The 15,242-nt window shown below is 43.1% G+C and overlaps 1 protein-coding gene and 1 long non-coding RNA gene across 3 annotated transcripts in view; one reads left to right on the top strand and one right to left on the bottom strand.

Annotated features, from left to right (window-relative positions):
* Positions 1-151: 151 nt before the first annotated feature.
* Positions 152-15,242, top strand: part of LONRF3 (LON peptidase N-terminal domain and ring finger 3) — a 20,605-nt gene continuing 5,514 nt past the window's right edge. Inside the window, exons 1-11 of one of the 2 annotated variants that reach the window (XM_064159535.1) lie at positions 152-902; positions 2,132-2,250; positions 2,803-2,925; positions 5,019-5,174; positions 6,405-6,648; positions 7,931-8,021; positions 11,153-11,267; positions 11,942-12,063; positions 12,719-12,877; positions 13,750-13,912; positions 14,386-14,535. In XM_064159535.1, coding sequence (XP_064015605.1) covers positions 272-902; positions 2,132-2,250; positions 2,803-2,925; positions 5,019-5,174; positions 6,405-6,648; positions 7,931-8,021; positions 11,153-11,267; positions 11,942-12,063; positions 12,719-12,877; positions 13,750-13,912; positions 14,386-14,535 — 2,073 coding nt within the window. In that variant the 5' untranslated portion in view covers positions 152-271. The remainder of the gene's footprint in view (positions 903-2,131; positions 2,251-2,802; positions 2,926-5,018; positions 5,175-6,404; positions 6,649-7,930; positions 8,022-11,152; positions 11,268-11,941; positions 12,064-12,718; positions 12,878-13,749; positions 13,913-14,385; positions 14,536-15,242) is intronic. The other variant, XM_064159536.1, reaches the window with a different exon arrangement.
* LOC135184058 (uncharacterized) overlaps positions 3,221-15,242 on the bottom strand; it is a 26,603-nt gene continuing 14,581 nt past the window's right edge. Inside the window, exons 2-4 of the long non-coding RNA XR_010305841.1 lie at positions 6,359-6,432; positions 5,071-5,156; positions 3,221-4,019 (exon numbers count right to left, since the gene is read on the bottom strand). This is a non-coding gene — a long non-coding RNA (uncharacterized LOC135184058). The remainder of the gene's footprint in view (positions 4,020-5,070; positions 5,157-6,358; positions 6,433-15,242) is intronic.

Raw genomic sequence — 15,242 nt, 5'->3', positions numbered from 1 at the left:
GGCCGGGGCCGCCACCGCCACCGGCGCATTACAAAACCGCCTGGTTTTGTAACAACCTGCGGGCGCTGCCCAATGAGCGCCGCCGCCCGCCGTCACGTGCCCGGCCCTACATAAGCGGCGGCGGCGGCGCGGGGCGCTCCCGGCCGGGGCGGCAGCAGCGGGAGCAGGAGGGGCGGCAGCAGCATGGGCTGGTGGGGCCGTGCCGCGTCCGAGCCGCCGCCGCCGCCGCGCCTCGGCGCCCCGCTCCTCCCGCCTTGCTAGAGCCGCCGCTATGGGCTCCCACCTGCCGCCGCAGCAACGCCCAGAGTCCCAGCTGGTGCTGCAGCTGGCGGCCGGCGCTCTGCAGGCGCAGAACTTGGAGCTGTCGGGCGGCGGCCTGGGGCCCGAGTGGCAGGTGCTGCTCCGGCGGGCCGACGCGCTTGCCTATGGCGGGCGGCTGCATGAAGCCTTGCCGCTCTACCAGCTGGCGTCCCGTCACCAGCAGTTGCGGGCGGAGCAGCTGGAGAAGCTGGTGGAGTGCCTGGCGCAGAGCGTCCGGATCAAAGAGGGGCTGCCCGCCGCCGGGAGCGGCCCCCCGCAGCTCCGCGAGTGGGACGTCTTCAGGTGCCGCAAGTGCCAGGGCTTCCTCTTCGAGCCCGTTTCTTTGCCTTGCGGACACACGTTCTGCAAAAAGTGCCTGGAGAAGGACCGGGCGGCCAAGTCCCGTTGCGTCCTGTGCAGGGAGGAGGGCAGCGCGACGGCTGGGCAGCTCCTGCGGGTCAATGTCATCCTCAGCAACCTACTGGCCAAGTGGTTCCCTTGCCAAGTGAAGGCTTCGCAGCTCCGGCACGAAGGGAATCTCTTGTACAAAGAGAAGAAACTACAAGCCGCCTTGCAGAAGTACAACGAAGCGGTCAGTCTAGGTAACTGCTTCCCCTCCCCGACGGCTGTCGCTCTCTGAGCAGCGAGCGAGGACGATGGTTTTCTACCAGCCGGGGCTTGCCGCGGGCACTCAGGCGCGGTTCACCCTGCTGAGTGCTGGGCTCGTCCGGGGGACCACGATCCCGCCTGCCGCCGGCTCCCTTCGGTAGGCGGCCGCCGCCTGGGCCCTGTCCCCGGCGGATGGCAGGGGAGTCCGCCAGGGATCCCAGAGGAGGGCCAGGGGCTCTTCGGGTCGCAGTGAAACTGGGTCAGGAGAGCAGCGGTTGCGTAAGCCGGAGCCTGCGGTCCGGCCGGGCTCCCCCGAGGCCGCCGCCGTTGTGTAACTGTCGGAGCCCGGCGGGAGCGGTCCTCCTCACCCCAGGGGATCCCGCCGCTCCCGGGAAGAGCTCCCGGTGGGTGCGGGGGGTCCCTGACAGGCTCCGCGAGGCGCCAGCAGGCGCGAAGGCAGCGGTGGGGGCGCGCGTGCGGGCTCCAGCCCGGCCCCTCCTGCCCCGCCGCTGTGAACGCCCACGGGCAAAACTTGGGCTGCGCTCGGTGCCGTCTGCTTTGAGGAAAAGCAACCGAGGCTGCCAGCAGTGAGCAGAAAGTAAACGCGAGAGGTGTTACGGCAAGAGTCTGGGTAAATGCAAGCGTGTCCCAAACACGGGCTGCAGCCTCGGCTTGGGCACATCGTCTCCTGATGCTACAGCGCAGGGTGTGTAACGGCAGCGCTTCCCTCGCACAGCTGGAGCCTTACCCGTCCCTCGGAGTTGTCCTTTGTTTTCCTGTGCAGAGTTAGGGCAGATTCCTGCGAAAAAGTTTGATGCTGAAAATTGTGAAACTGCTCCTTGCAGTAGGGCAGCGTTCCTCCTGCCACCTTAAATGTCTCCTGTATGAAACATGCGGGAGACATCAAACCCGTCCACCAGCTGATCCTCAGCCAGGGCTGGGAGCTTCTTATGTGAGCATCTCGGTATATATTTATGCAATGTTCCCTGCAGTTACATAACACATAGCTGGCGTTTTGTCTGCAAGTTTCCCAACGAGGTTTCCAGATTTCACTAAGTCCGTAGTTAATAAAAAAGTAGTTATTCTGTGGGTTTGCACAACTTGGAAGCAGCAATGCCTGTGTGTGTTTTTTCTTTTCTTAAATGAAAAGTAACATAAGATATAAAGCTATGTAACTAACTTCATTTACTTCTATCGACCATTTTTTTCCTGTTTTCTGCAGCTCCAAATGACCACTTGCTCTACAGCAACCGGTCCCAGATTAACTCTACTCTCAAAGCTTGTGAAGATGCATTGCATGATGCAGAAACAGCATGCAGACTGCAACCATACTGGTTGAAAGTAAGTTGTGACTCCAGATGTGCTTTGCTTAAAACCCCAACACTACTTGGATGGAGAGCTGTTAGAATTGTCAGATGTGAATTTGAGGGATGCTTTAAATACTCTTTACTTTCTTGGACTCTTCACTTGACAGACATTTAACCATCATATTCTTGAGCTTTCTGGAGTGAAAGAAGAGAGTGATAATCCTTGGGGATGAGTTAAGTCTGTTGTCTTTGACCTGGATGAATCTTAGGTTCACAAACTGCCTCTAAAAATCATGCTGTGCTTATATTCAGTAGGGGTGTAATGGCTATTCTAGGAGATTAATGTAGGGGAAGTAAAATTCTCCTCAGGTTTGAGCTTGCTTGAGTTGGACAATATCCCAGTTCTGCATGTAGGTGTTTTCAGTGTGTTTATAAACCCAGACACTGGTAATGTTTAGGTGTAAGATGGTTATAGCAATCCTCCCTGCCTAACCTTTCCTTCTCCAGAAAGTTCTTTTGTAATTTCATCCTGATTTTATTGCATATTCATATGAGCAGCTGCAGCTATGGATGTGTTTCTTTGCAGGGTCACCTAAGGAAAGGGCAAGCATTAGCTAATCTGGGAAAAACAGAAGAAGCTTTAAGAGAGTTTCTATTCTGCCTTGCTCTAGATACTGGGAACAAGACAGCCAAGTGTGAGGCGCAAAAGGTGAGTTCCCTAAGTCATCTGTAACTGTGCTATTGCTTTCAGTGACCTTTCATGAAAAAGAATAAGGATTTTTCTTCTCTTTTTCCCCTCACTTATTACGAAGAGCTGGATGGGACACAGATCCAAATATGTTCAAATCTGAGTTACGTGTATTGCTTACTTTGAAGACAGGGAGGTAGCAAGAAAACACACTCAGCAGGCACTATGTGGAAAGAGTTATGCTGTTAGCATCAGCAAATTGGAAGTAAAACCAAATTGTTAATAATTGCTGCCTCCAGGCCATTGTGACGGTTCCTGTCCTGGCAATGACAGTACAGAGGAGGAGGATTTGCTATTGAATGTTGTATCGGGACACTGGCAGAACACAACGCGCAGCACCTATCAAACTCCACTTGGGAGCAGCAGCTCTCTTCCAGTCGTGCTGTGCCGAGTGTCAGTGTGAAAGCAGGCGTGACAGGAAGAAATCAACAACCGAAGAGCTGCTTTAAAGTAATTTCTAAAGGTTGCAAATAATTAATGCTAAATAAGCAACAAAATGGATTTGCAGTGAATCTTTTCTCTATAGAAGCCAAAGATGCAGTTTGTGGATTCTTAAGTGGCTCTTGTTTGTGAGGACTGCTCTGTTTCGCACACTCCTCAGTCTCTGGTTGCCTGTGAATCAGTGGTTGATGTTTAACCTTTTTTTGTCGTTGTCATTACTAAAAGGCTCAGCATTGCAGTGATAGCTTATGGTTAATAAAAATGCAGTAGTTCAGTTTTCATTGTACTGGATTTTGTTGCATGGCCATGCATTCACGCTTTGCCCCGTTGCAGATAGGATGAGAACTTTAGGGTTTCTGTGTGCTTGTACTACATGAGGCTTCCTAAAAGCACAGCTAAGTCCTCAGAGTTAAAGCACAGTTCATGAAGGTAACAGAATAACCTGTGTGGCTGTAGTGCAGTCATTGTGTATGGTTGAGAGATTAATCTCTTGTGATTTATTTTCTTTATTTAATTTCTTTTCTTTGGTTGTTTTTTTTCCCTAGAGGGTTCCATGCAGTCTCTCACTGAGTCACGATTTGTTCTTATAGTCATGCTGGGAGACTTCCTGTGTGCTACAGCTAAAAGAGCAGGAATAAACAGATATGTTTCTAAATTCCAGTTCTAAACAGCCATAGTTACTCAAGTAATTTCTGAGCAGTGGGGTTCTGAGAAAAACTAGGCTTCTTATGACTGAGAGAATTACACGTGCACTCATCAGACACAGAGTTCATCCGTGAGGTGATATTCACTGGGTCACTTCCAAGGCTGTTTGCATAACAATGACGTACTACATTTTACCGAATTCTTTGGGTGCAGCTGTGATGTTTTGCTTGTATTAACTGTCTGTCCATGTTAGTTTTGACATCGTGTGATCCTATGCAATACTGTTTGGCTTAAAAAGCCATCTCAGCTGTCACAGGCGTCAGCAGGATCACCTCAGTAGTATGCAGAAATGAGTTTTTGAAGTGTGAATCTTGCATTCAGCTCCATTTCTTAAATAATCAGCTGCTAAGCTATGCTGTGCAAGTGGTTACAAGGTGCTACTTGAAACAGGCTCACTTATTTTCTGATAGCAAACCAAGAAGTAGCTTTCTTCTGCTGCCTACGTTTTTTTGTGTTCTCACACAAGTGAATTAAAAATAGCTGCAGCTCACAATATCAGAGACGCTTACTGAACTGAACTTGGATTAAGCCTGTGAGATGTGCGCTTTCTGTACTAGTAAACTCCAGTGAAAGCTGCTGATCTGCAGCAAAAAACATATTTAAGGAAGACCTTAGTAATTTCTGATGAGCTTTGAATTGCAGGATAAAGAGGGCAAAGGCATGTGTCTCACATCACAGAGAATGGTTAATCACTTCATGGGTTTATTTAACTCTGAAAATGTGTCTTGCTGTCTCTTTGGCCTATTTTGCATTAGCTCTTGCACTTTTTGTTCTTAGTCTAGTCTAAAAGGCTCTGAAAATGGTTTTAACAAAATCTAGGATGCTTCTTTCAGCTATTCCCTTACTTTTTTCATTTAGAGGTTGCAAGGAAGGAACTAAGCAGTGAAGTATTCTGTTTTATATCACAGCTTCTACTTAGTTTGTTTTCACTCATCCCGGGAAATGCTCAGGAACACTTACCCGATATCCTGCAGCTGTTGTCACATCACTCTAGATTAAAGGGGAATCTTCTAAATTCAGTGGGATCTGGAGGCTCCAGCCATAACCTACAAAGGTTGCTCAAGGTAAAGATCAAGTCTGATGTGTGGTTCTTAATTTGTTGTGTGTTTTATGTTCACATTGGGAAGTCGACTTTTGTTTTCACATCTGGCAGATAGGAAGATACATTTCCTCATGTTTTTACCGAGTTTAGGAAGACACAAAATGGTGTTGACTTACTGAAGTCTCCTTCTGACTTCTTTTTAATACGAGTCCTAAGTTGTTCTGATTTAAGTTGTATGGCAGAGTTCAGTAGGTTCTATTCCTGTAACTGTCTTTAGCTCTTGCAAGTTGTAGTAAAGGGCCTCTGAAGATTGGATTGAGATTCCCTCAAAAGCTGTGAAATGCTGGAAAACTTAGAGTTTCAGCTCAAACTGATGTCAGTGATGTCATCCTGCATTTGGATTTGTGTACTGCTTTGGGGTTATTGTAGTGCCACCTTAAGCTTGGTTTACACTCGTGGGTTTCTAAGGACCACTTTTGCTTTGCTGAAACCTGAACTTTGAGGATATGTTTTCCATGTACTCCATATCTAGGGGAAAACTTCACTGGCCCTTACAAACAAAAATGGTAGGTTTTGAGCAGCCTTGTTGAGACTAATAAGAACAATCAGTGACTTTGCTTTCAGGAAAGGCTATTAAGATATTCTGGCAAGAAATGCCCTTTGCGAAGTCATTTGAAAGACATCTGAGGAGCTGATGTGACAAGCTGATAGGTGGTCTGCTGTGTGATGGCTGCTCACAAGTGGTTCTGTAGCCTTAAGGTGATAAAGATTGATTGTTCTATCCTTTGTAAATGAAACCTTGCTAAAGGAAGCTCTCTGCATTTTCTCTGCTGTGAAGTTTGTGTCTATACCACTTCCTTACATTCTCCTTGTGCTGGCTGATTTGTTGGTTCATAACATCATTATGATATAAGCAACATGCATTTTTCTATAGGTTAAGTGACAATCTGTTTAACCAGGGATCTAGCCACATTTCTGTTTTGTGATCAGGCTGTAGAATCACACATAAGGGCTGAAAATACTCAATGCCACAGTGGACCTTGGGGAGCTGGAGAAACAGTTTGCTTTTCTTTTTTGTGTTTCTCCATTAAAATCAGGCCCTGGCACACCAATTCTCAAACTGTTGCTTCTTATCCTACAAAGTCCATCCTGGTGAACTATGTTACTAAAGATATAACAGGTTTGAGGGATTATTTTTTTTCTTACCAAGTTGATGGAAGGTTGATCTAATGTCAGTCCTCTCTTCATGCAGGTAAATGTGGAGCAGAAAAAGGGTTTTCCTGTTCAAGAGGAATCAAATGTAACTACTTTGGATAGTTTGAGGAAATCTGTACAAATTGCAGATTGCAGAAAGGACTGCTCGGAGGAGGAGAACAAACTCCCCTCCATGCCAGAGTCTACCTTTCTCATTGCTGAGAAGTGCAGCCTCCTGAAAAGGAAGTGCTGCCCAGAGGAGCTGCGGAATGCTGAGGTACCCTGCAAACTGATGAAGAAAGGTATGTCTGTATACATGCAGGGTATGCATGGCATGTGATCAGTGGAAATTCTGCTTTCATAGAATTCACAGGATAGAGGGTTCTGTGATGGTTTGGGTGTCACCTGCCCCCCCCCCTTTAGAAAATCACCCTGACTAGGCTCAGCTGATCTGGAAATTGAAGACTGAAGCTATATTTACAGCTTAGCACAATATACAAGCAGGTACTTACAATCTATACAGCTATATACGGAAATATACAAGTTAAAAAGGTAATACAGAAAAACAACACCCCTCCCAGAAACCAGAGTCCCCAGGAGAGCCCCTCAACTACCTTTCCACTTTTTTCCCACCCCTCTACCTTACCCCAGACTTTGCCTTATGTTCAAGGTATGTTTGGAGGCTTGGCATGGGCTGTTAGGAAGCAGGATTAGTCTTAGGTTAGGGAGAAAAGTTCATGCAGCCCCAGAGCCCAGAGAGCAACTCAGCTATATTCTTGTCCTTATACATCTCAGCAAGCCTGTGAGTGAAGTGGACATCACCATTGTTTCCTTTTCACAGCCTATAATCTAATTCTGCTCACCAAAATATCCCATCTAGGCCCAAACTAGCACAGGTCCAAATTTTACTTTGGCTTTTGTGTTTGTTTTTTTTTTCTGTAGCTTAATAGGACCATGATGTGTTAAAAAATGTTAGTTGAAAAAGGGAGCTAAGAATGTTGGGCTGCCCAGGGAGGTGGAGTCGCCGTCCCTGGGGCTATTCAAGGCAAGATTGGACGTGGCACTTGGTGCCATGGTCTAGCCTTGAGAATTGTGGTAAAGGGTTGGACTTGATGATCTGTGAGGTCTTTTCCAACCTTGTTGATACTGTGAAGTGCTTGTTTATCTGATTTTTTTTAGGGACCATCAATGTGCATGGTCTTAGCACTTTCTGCAATAATCAAAAGTTTAAAAGCACAAACTGTATTTGCTTGTGATATCTGGACTTGTTTTCATGCTGTGGGATGTGTTGTCAATGGTATGACAGAAGAATTCATCTCACTTCAGACTTTCAGCACTAACAGAAATGTTTTGACAATAATTGTTAATGCAAGGCACCAAAATTAAGGGGAGGTATGCAGATTTGTGCCAAGGCTGAATTTGATGCTTTGCCTAGAAATTATTGTAGCAATGTTTAATGGTTCAGTACCTTGCAAGTACATACAATGCACATTTAAGTTTCAGATGTTGCTTGGAGATACAGGACATACTGTTGTGTTCACATAGTTCTGTGGAATTACATTGTATGTTTTTTGTTACTGATAGATGCAGTTGATACTAAGGGAAACAGTACTGGACAACAAACTCCATTTCAGTTTGTGGATCCATCAGATCTGGACTGCTCCCTATGTATGAGGTATCCATTATTTTCTCATGGACGTCTTTAGCTTTTACCCTGTATCTCTTTCCCTTTTATCACCTAGAGGTTTTCTAGCTTACCTTTAGTGCACTTATTTTTCCCTCTGCCTTGAAATTAGCTTTTATTTTCATTGCTACTCCAGTGATGCATTTCTAGACCAAATACAAGTTCCAAATACCGTTGATGAATCGGAACTTTTTGGTCTCTCTAGGCTAATGATTGCTTAGGAAAGGGCACATAAAGTCAAGTGAAGGTTAAGTGTGGAAGTGTCTGAAAGAGGATTTCCTTTCACCACTTCCATCCCCACTGATACAAGTAGTGCACAAAATCATGATTTGTCCTTTGGCATTTATAGAGCCATGTATCATGTTGCAGAAAGCACAAAATGGCTAAAGAGACCACAGCTAATGAAGTTTGTATGTCAAGTATTTTGCTGCTATTGCAGTAGGAAGATCTTGCAAGCAAGCAAGAGCATATTTTTCCTCTACTGCTCAAGAGATGTGTTTCTCTAGTTTACTGAGGCCATTACTCCATTTGCTCAATCTCTTTTTCCAGTTAAACGTCTCTTATTCTTGGGGGAAACAATGACTTTATAAAATCAGTCAGAATTGTCAACGACAGCTATTTTACTATTTGTAAAAGAGACTTTCTTAGGCAAACAGATGTGAGGTTTTGTCTCTGACTTAGAAGGGAGTATTGGAAATGTGTTTCACAGAGGACTTCAGCTGTGCAATGAGCGTTGCTTAGGTTTGTCTTACCCAGATGAGTCCATAATGCATGTCTGGGTTAGTTACTCTTAGTATCAGTTAGCCTCTTCGTAGATCTATTTCTGAAGGCATCTGCTTGAGGAAATCTGGCCTTGCTTGGGTTTGTATGTAGAGAGAGAGGGCCTTCGCTTTATTTCACACAAACTGAAACCTTCGGGGGAGCAACTGCTGTGCTTTGATTTGTTTCTGCTTGGAATAAATCAGATATGCCCCCTTTTCCTCTTTCTGCCTACAGCTGAAAAGTGCTTCAAAAGTTTATACAGCTGTCAAAACACTTGATACTGCTAAGAGCAAAAGTTTTCTCTAACAGAAAGCCACACAATCTATCTTAGCTGGCTTTAAGTGAGTCTGCATGTTTATGACTGTTACATCCACAAAGCATTTTTCAGATGGTTTTAATTAGCCCTGCTTCCTCATCCTCTCTGTTAAATCACAAACAGGCTACAATACATTTGTAAAGGAATTAGCTGAAGGACTGCTGATACCCTTACAGTGTTGAGGATGGTGATGCTGATTTCATAATTGCAAGCACAGAAGCTTTGTGTCTAGAAGTATGTTAGCTTTGTAACATCACTGCAACAAAGAAGGCTAAGGGAAGCTGTCACAGGATCTTTTTCTTGCTATTAATGTAGCTTGATTATAATTATTTCCTGCCATGTTCTTCACTAGTATTTTAGGGATTTGGATCCTGAGATACTTTGGACTAATTACCTAGTAACCTACTGACCTGCTCACAATTAACTGCAGGAGCTGTTATTAACCTATTTGTCTGGAGTGGCCAAAATGTTATTGATCTACATTCGCTCCAGCAGCAAGCAGAAAATAGAAGTAATAGTCAAAGCAGCATGCTGGTGAGAAATGAAGGAGCATTACTCAGCAGGAGGGAATATTTAGTTTCTGCTGTTACAAAAGCTTAAAATGATGTCATGAGATATGTTGGTGTGTAGTGTTTCTTTCTGCAAGTCATGAGGCTTGGTTCAGGTCTCTTTAGAGTCACTAGGAAAAAGCTGCTGCTGGCTTTTTGTGAAAGCAGAATCATGCATTTTAACAGGAATGTTTTGTCCTTTATGCTGACATTTCAAATCAATCAAATCTCTACTAAATAATTAAATACACAAGCCAGTGCTTACTGAGTCATACTGTAAAATTCAGCATTTTACATAGTTTAAAGCAATAAATTAGCCTTGCTGCAATGAGGTTTCTGTTTGTGAAAGAATTAGGAAGGACAGTAAAGTTGCAATAAGATGTTTGTGTGCTACTTTAGATATTTCTTCAGTTCCCTTGCTTGAATGTCAATGTTTATAGTCACTAATGACCCTTAATAAACTGGCCATGGCAATCACATTAAGAGTCAACTGCATTTACAGATACACTCATCTTGGTAAAGATGCCAATAAATATAGGTTAATGTATTTATAATTTCCACATGTATAAAATAACTTAGTCTACTGTTGATACACTGTAATAAAGTAAACTTAATTAACTTGAACTATAATTAGGCTAATATACAAGACTTTAAAATGAATAGACAGCATGTTATAAAGTATAGTATATGCCCAACAGTTTGATTTCTAGTTTTGAATGTTTTCTATTGGGAAAAAAATAAAAGAAAACAAAAATCAAACCAAAAAAGAAGGCAACAAACCACAACAACAAACCCTGGCAGAAAGTACTGCTTTGCAATGTCATGTAATCATAACAACAAAAAATATCCTTACATGAAAACAAATGTTGGAGGTACATTAGATACCATGATACTTTGAAAACTTGGTGCTTATATGTTTAAATGTTTTTCAAGCTTAAATAAACCCAATGTCACTTGTTTTCTAGAAAAGCACTCACTTGGAGGTTAAAAACAGTCTATTCCAACAAAGCTGCTTTCCAAGTCTACATTAGAGTTGGCAATCATAGTTTATTGCAATCACTTATGTGGGCCATTACTGCAAACAGCTATTTTGTGCTTAGCTCTACACATATGAGTAAGCACATGACTTCCACAGTAATAGTTGTGCAAGTATTGCTCAACTTCATTAGGGAAAAGTCAGATGGTCTAAATTCTGCTTCTCCTTGTTGCTTTCATAGAGGAAAATTAAATCCTGACGTGTTGGAAGTTAATGACAATATTCCCTCATGTTCACTGGAATCAGAGTTCATGGGCTGCCTTTTCACGTTAGGTGGAAAGCTTGTAAGCCAGATAAATACAAAAGTTGGCTGAAGAAATGGGATGTTGTTCCTTGAACAACTCTGTCCCTGGAGTAGTCAATAGTTAAATTAGTGAATGAACCCAGCCTTTTTTTGGTAGCATCTTTTGCTTTGGTACACGATATTGTTGTCTTTTTGTTTTTGGATTTTTCAATCCAGGCTCTTCTATGAACCCGTCACTACACCTTGTGGGCACACCTTCTGCCTCAAGTGTCTTGAGAGATGCCTGGATCACAATCCAAAATGTCCCCTGTGCAAGGAAGGACTCTCAGAGGTAATGATAACTTGGATTTCTTCAGCATAAGTACAAAGGCAGAGGATAAGATCAAATTGCACCATCAGAAACCTTTGATATTTCCCAACTCAAATACTGCATTCTCTGATCGAACCTTAGGGCCAGAGCTGTACCTAAAGCATGTGGAGGTGATGTTATTTCCCTGGTTTCCCAAAGTAGTGCCCATAACGCAGGGAACAGTTCTTAAACAACTCTTCCATGGCAGTGCAAGCTCAAAGACTGCTTTGATTTGCTGTAGACATAAGACCATGGAATAAACAGATGAGTAGCTTATGAGTAGGCACCAGGCACTTTCAGAGGGGCCCATGAGAAAGCTGAGGGCTGTATTTTTAGCAGAGCTTGTTGTGGCAGAACAAGGGGTAATTTAGACTAAAAGAGGGAAGAATACATTCAAGGAAGACACTTTTTTCAGAGTCAGGCTGGTGAAACACTGGCACATGCTGCCCAGAGAAGTGAGACAGGAAGCCCATTCCTGTAAAAAATCAAGGCTGGGTTGTATGTGGACTCTGATCAACCTGATCTAGTTGAAAATGTTTGTTTACTGCAGGGGGTGGGGGGATGGCCTAGATGACTGTTAAAGGTCCCTGCCCACCCAAACCATTCTATGAAATGCTCGATGTTCTCTAACTGCTTTGTGTGTGTTTTTACTGCAGTGCTTGGCTATGAGGAAATACTGCAAAACAGTACTTATGGAGGAGTTAATAGCTAGATATCTTCCAGAGGAACTCACTGAGAGAAGAAAGATTTATGAAGAGGAAATAGCAGAGCTTTCCAAGTATGTAATCCATTTATGTAAAATCCAGTCCTTAATAGTACTGCTGTTAGCTGATGAATAGCTCTCGCTGCTGTGGAGCAGAGCTAAGATGCTGACAGAGGAAATTTTTTCTCAGCATCATGTGATTTCCAAAAGAACAAGGTCCAGGTAAAATTGTGCTTTGAATTGGCATAAAAATGGGACACTGTGCTAAACAAACAGGAGGAATCTAGGAGGTTGTTTTATAAACAAAGTATAAAGCAATGTCCTTGCTTTCAGTGGCCCTTTGTGAAAGCCAGAGTGAGACAATAGGCGGAAGCAGTCTCCCAGGCTGGGGGTTGAAATGTACTCAGTAGGTTAGAAATGAGATGAAGGAAAATGAAGGAAATAAAAGTATTGATAAAGATGCATCAATGTTCTCATTAGCAAACCCAGGAAGCATAACTAAAAGTTATTCTGCTAGTAAGTGGTGTATCAGTTTCCACAGTAAGTGGGAAAAATAACTTTAGCTTTCACTCCTTTGGGATTCTAAAGATGTTGTCATTTTGATTTCAAGATCTCGTAGTTTCTGTTTAAAATTATAATATCTTTAAAGGATGTGTTATTGCATAAAATGTAGTTGATGCTTTTTCAGCAATTCTGTAAAATGCTCTGATTTGTCCTTTCTTTCTTAAAGCCTAAATAAGAATGTTCCTATATTTGTCTGCACAATGGCTTATCCTACAGTCCCGTGCCCCCTGCACATCTTTGAGCCATGTTATCGCCTGATGATTCGAAGGTGCATGGAGACTGGCACCAAACAATTTGGGATGTGCATCAGTGACCCTCTAAAGGGGTGAGTGAGTAGCATGATTGGACCATGTGATATATCCCACTTAGTCTGGAGCAAGTCTCTTGTGGGAAATTCCATGGCTGTAATATCTGTGATGGGCTTCTTCCTAATCATGTCAGTTAAAGACAATAAGAAGACTGAGGTTTGTCTTGAGCATCAAGATTCTGACTAATAGGACTGCCCCTTTTTCTTGAAGCACGCACAGCTTGTGCATGTTATACAAATAGGAGTTGCAGACCTCTTGTAACACATGGGAAGGAAGTGTGTTTTCTACAATGTTTTGACATCTGTTGAATGTTTTGGCACAAGAATCAAATTGAAGTGGCAGTCAGGTGTGTTTGGGGTTAGTTTTTCAGGATTTTAAATTATTGTTTGCAGTCACTTATGTCTGTCTCTGTATTTAGCTTTCCTCCTTTTTTTAGTGGTGCATACTTAGAGGGTATTAAGTATGATGTACATAAAATATACCCCTACGAAGTAAAAATATGCTGGAATTGTGGGAAGATATTTTTTATCTCTGTAGATTTCTTAATCTTTCCACAATTTTATTATTCTCAATTGCACTTGTCCTGTAAGAAGTGACTGAGCATATTAGGATCGTGGAGGAAAAGTTTTGCTTCCAGTTTTGTAAGGTGCTCTCTGTATTCCAAAACATGCAGTTAGTGTTAATCAGATTAGACAGCCTGAATCTTCCTGATAGTTGTGAAAACAATTGTGGCGTAATTTGAACTACAGCAGGTCAGTACTCTGAACAATAGAAACGTGCTGACACTGGTAAATACCTTTGTGGAAAGGACTGGTGGTATGGCAGTTCTGTGGTACTAAGGGTGGAGAGAATATGACTTGTTTACTTGCTTTTGTTCTGATTTCAATAGGTTTGCAGATTATGGCTGCATTCTGGAGATAAGAAACGTCGAATTCTTTGCTGATGGTCGTTCTGTTGTGGACAGCATCGGCAAGAGGAGATTTAAGGTGATACAGCACAGCCAGCGTGATGGCTACAACACAGCAGATATCGAGTACATTGAGGATCAAAAGGTACGTTTAGAAATACTTCATTTAAACCATTACCTGTGGAGTTCCAAGCACATGTTTTCAGTGATTTTTTTACATTATTTCTAGCTAAACAAATTTGTGGCATTTAAGTGCTTAAGGTTAAAGATAGGGAATGTAATGGCTACTACAGACGTGGGCGCACACGCTGCCCATGCACTGAAGAGTGTTTTTCCTAGAGGATTATAGCAAAAGATAAAAACGAATGAATGTGGGATGAGATCTTCCTGCTCTTCTAGACAGAACTGCAAGAAAACAAAGGCTCTGGTAGATGGGGGTGAAGGAGGTAGGAGCAGAGTTGTTGACAGCAAGCTACCTGTCAGGATTTATCCCAGAACTCTCTTGATGTGCTTTGCCTTCTCCTTTAACCCCAGGAAATCCTAAAAATTAACACTCTGCCTTCCCCAACATGCAGACTGAGCTGACAGTAACCTTCCCCCTCTATTTACTCATTTCAGGTGCAAGGACAGGAGTATGCTGCGTTACTTGTTCTCCATGATTCTGTCTATGATCAGGCATATATGTGGTTTAACTCACTCAAGCAAGCACTCAAAAGTCGAATTCTCAGTCATTTTGGTCCAATGCCAGCTAAGGATCCCGACCCACAGGTATGCAGAATCAGTGACTTGTGTAACTTTGAGAGACAGAAATAGCAGGCATATCCAATAAGCTGGGAGTCATTGTGTTTGAAGATGAAAATATGAATGCTCTTCATTTATCCTGCACATGCTGAGTATCTAAGTTATGTTGCCATACACTGGCAGTAGCACAGTTGGGAACAAAAAGCTTGTATTTTGTGTGGGTAACTTCCTCAGACTACTTAACTGGCATTATTAATCCCTAGAGACTTAAATGCTGCTTTGCCAACTCTACTTTGCCCAGTTAAATGAGAGAAAATCGATGAGAGAAAACTTGGTACTTCTGCTCTAGGACTGCAAATGGTAGGGATCCTAAAATAATACTACAACAACAAAAGCTACATCTGTAGTAGTGTACAGAAATCCCAAAGAACTTGGTCAATAGTAACATGGGAACAAAATACAGTTTTAAAAGAATTTACAAGTTCTAACCTATAAACCATTGCTAGAAATAGAAATGCATCTTGCTTCTGCATCTCACATCCTATTTTTATGAAATATGCAACTTGGTTGTAATTGGTTTCCTGCCAACCTGTAATCACAAGCCATAGGGCTGGAAATGAAATGACCTGCTTGCTAGATTGCTGTCGAAGTTCTGCTTTCAAAGGTAAACCTTCAAAACAGTGACCTTGCTATCTATTTGTATCCTAACGCCTCATCTTTCTTCTGCTTACTGC

Source organism: Pogoniulus pusillus, chromosome 19, assembly GCF_015220805.1.
Source record: "Pogoniulus pusillus isolate bPogPus1 chromosome 19, bPogPus1.pri, whole genome shotgun sequence".
NCBI classification, from domain to species: Eukaryota; Metazoa; Chordata; class Aves; order Piciformes; family Lybiidae; genus Pogoniulus; species Pogoniulus pusillus.
Note: the sequence above shows the minus strand (reverse complement) of the source record. Positions and strands in the feature narration are given on the sequence as shown.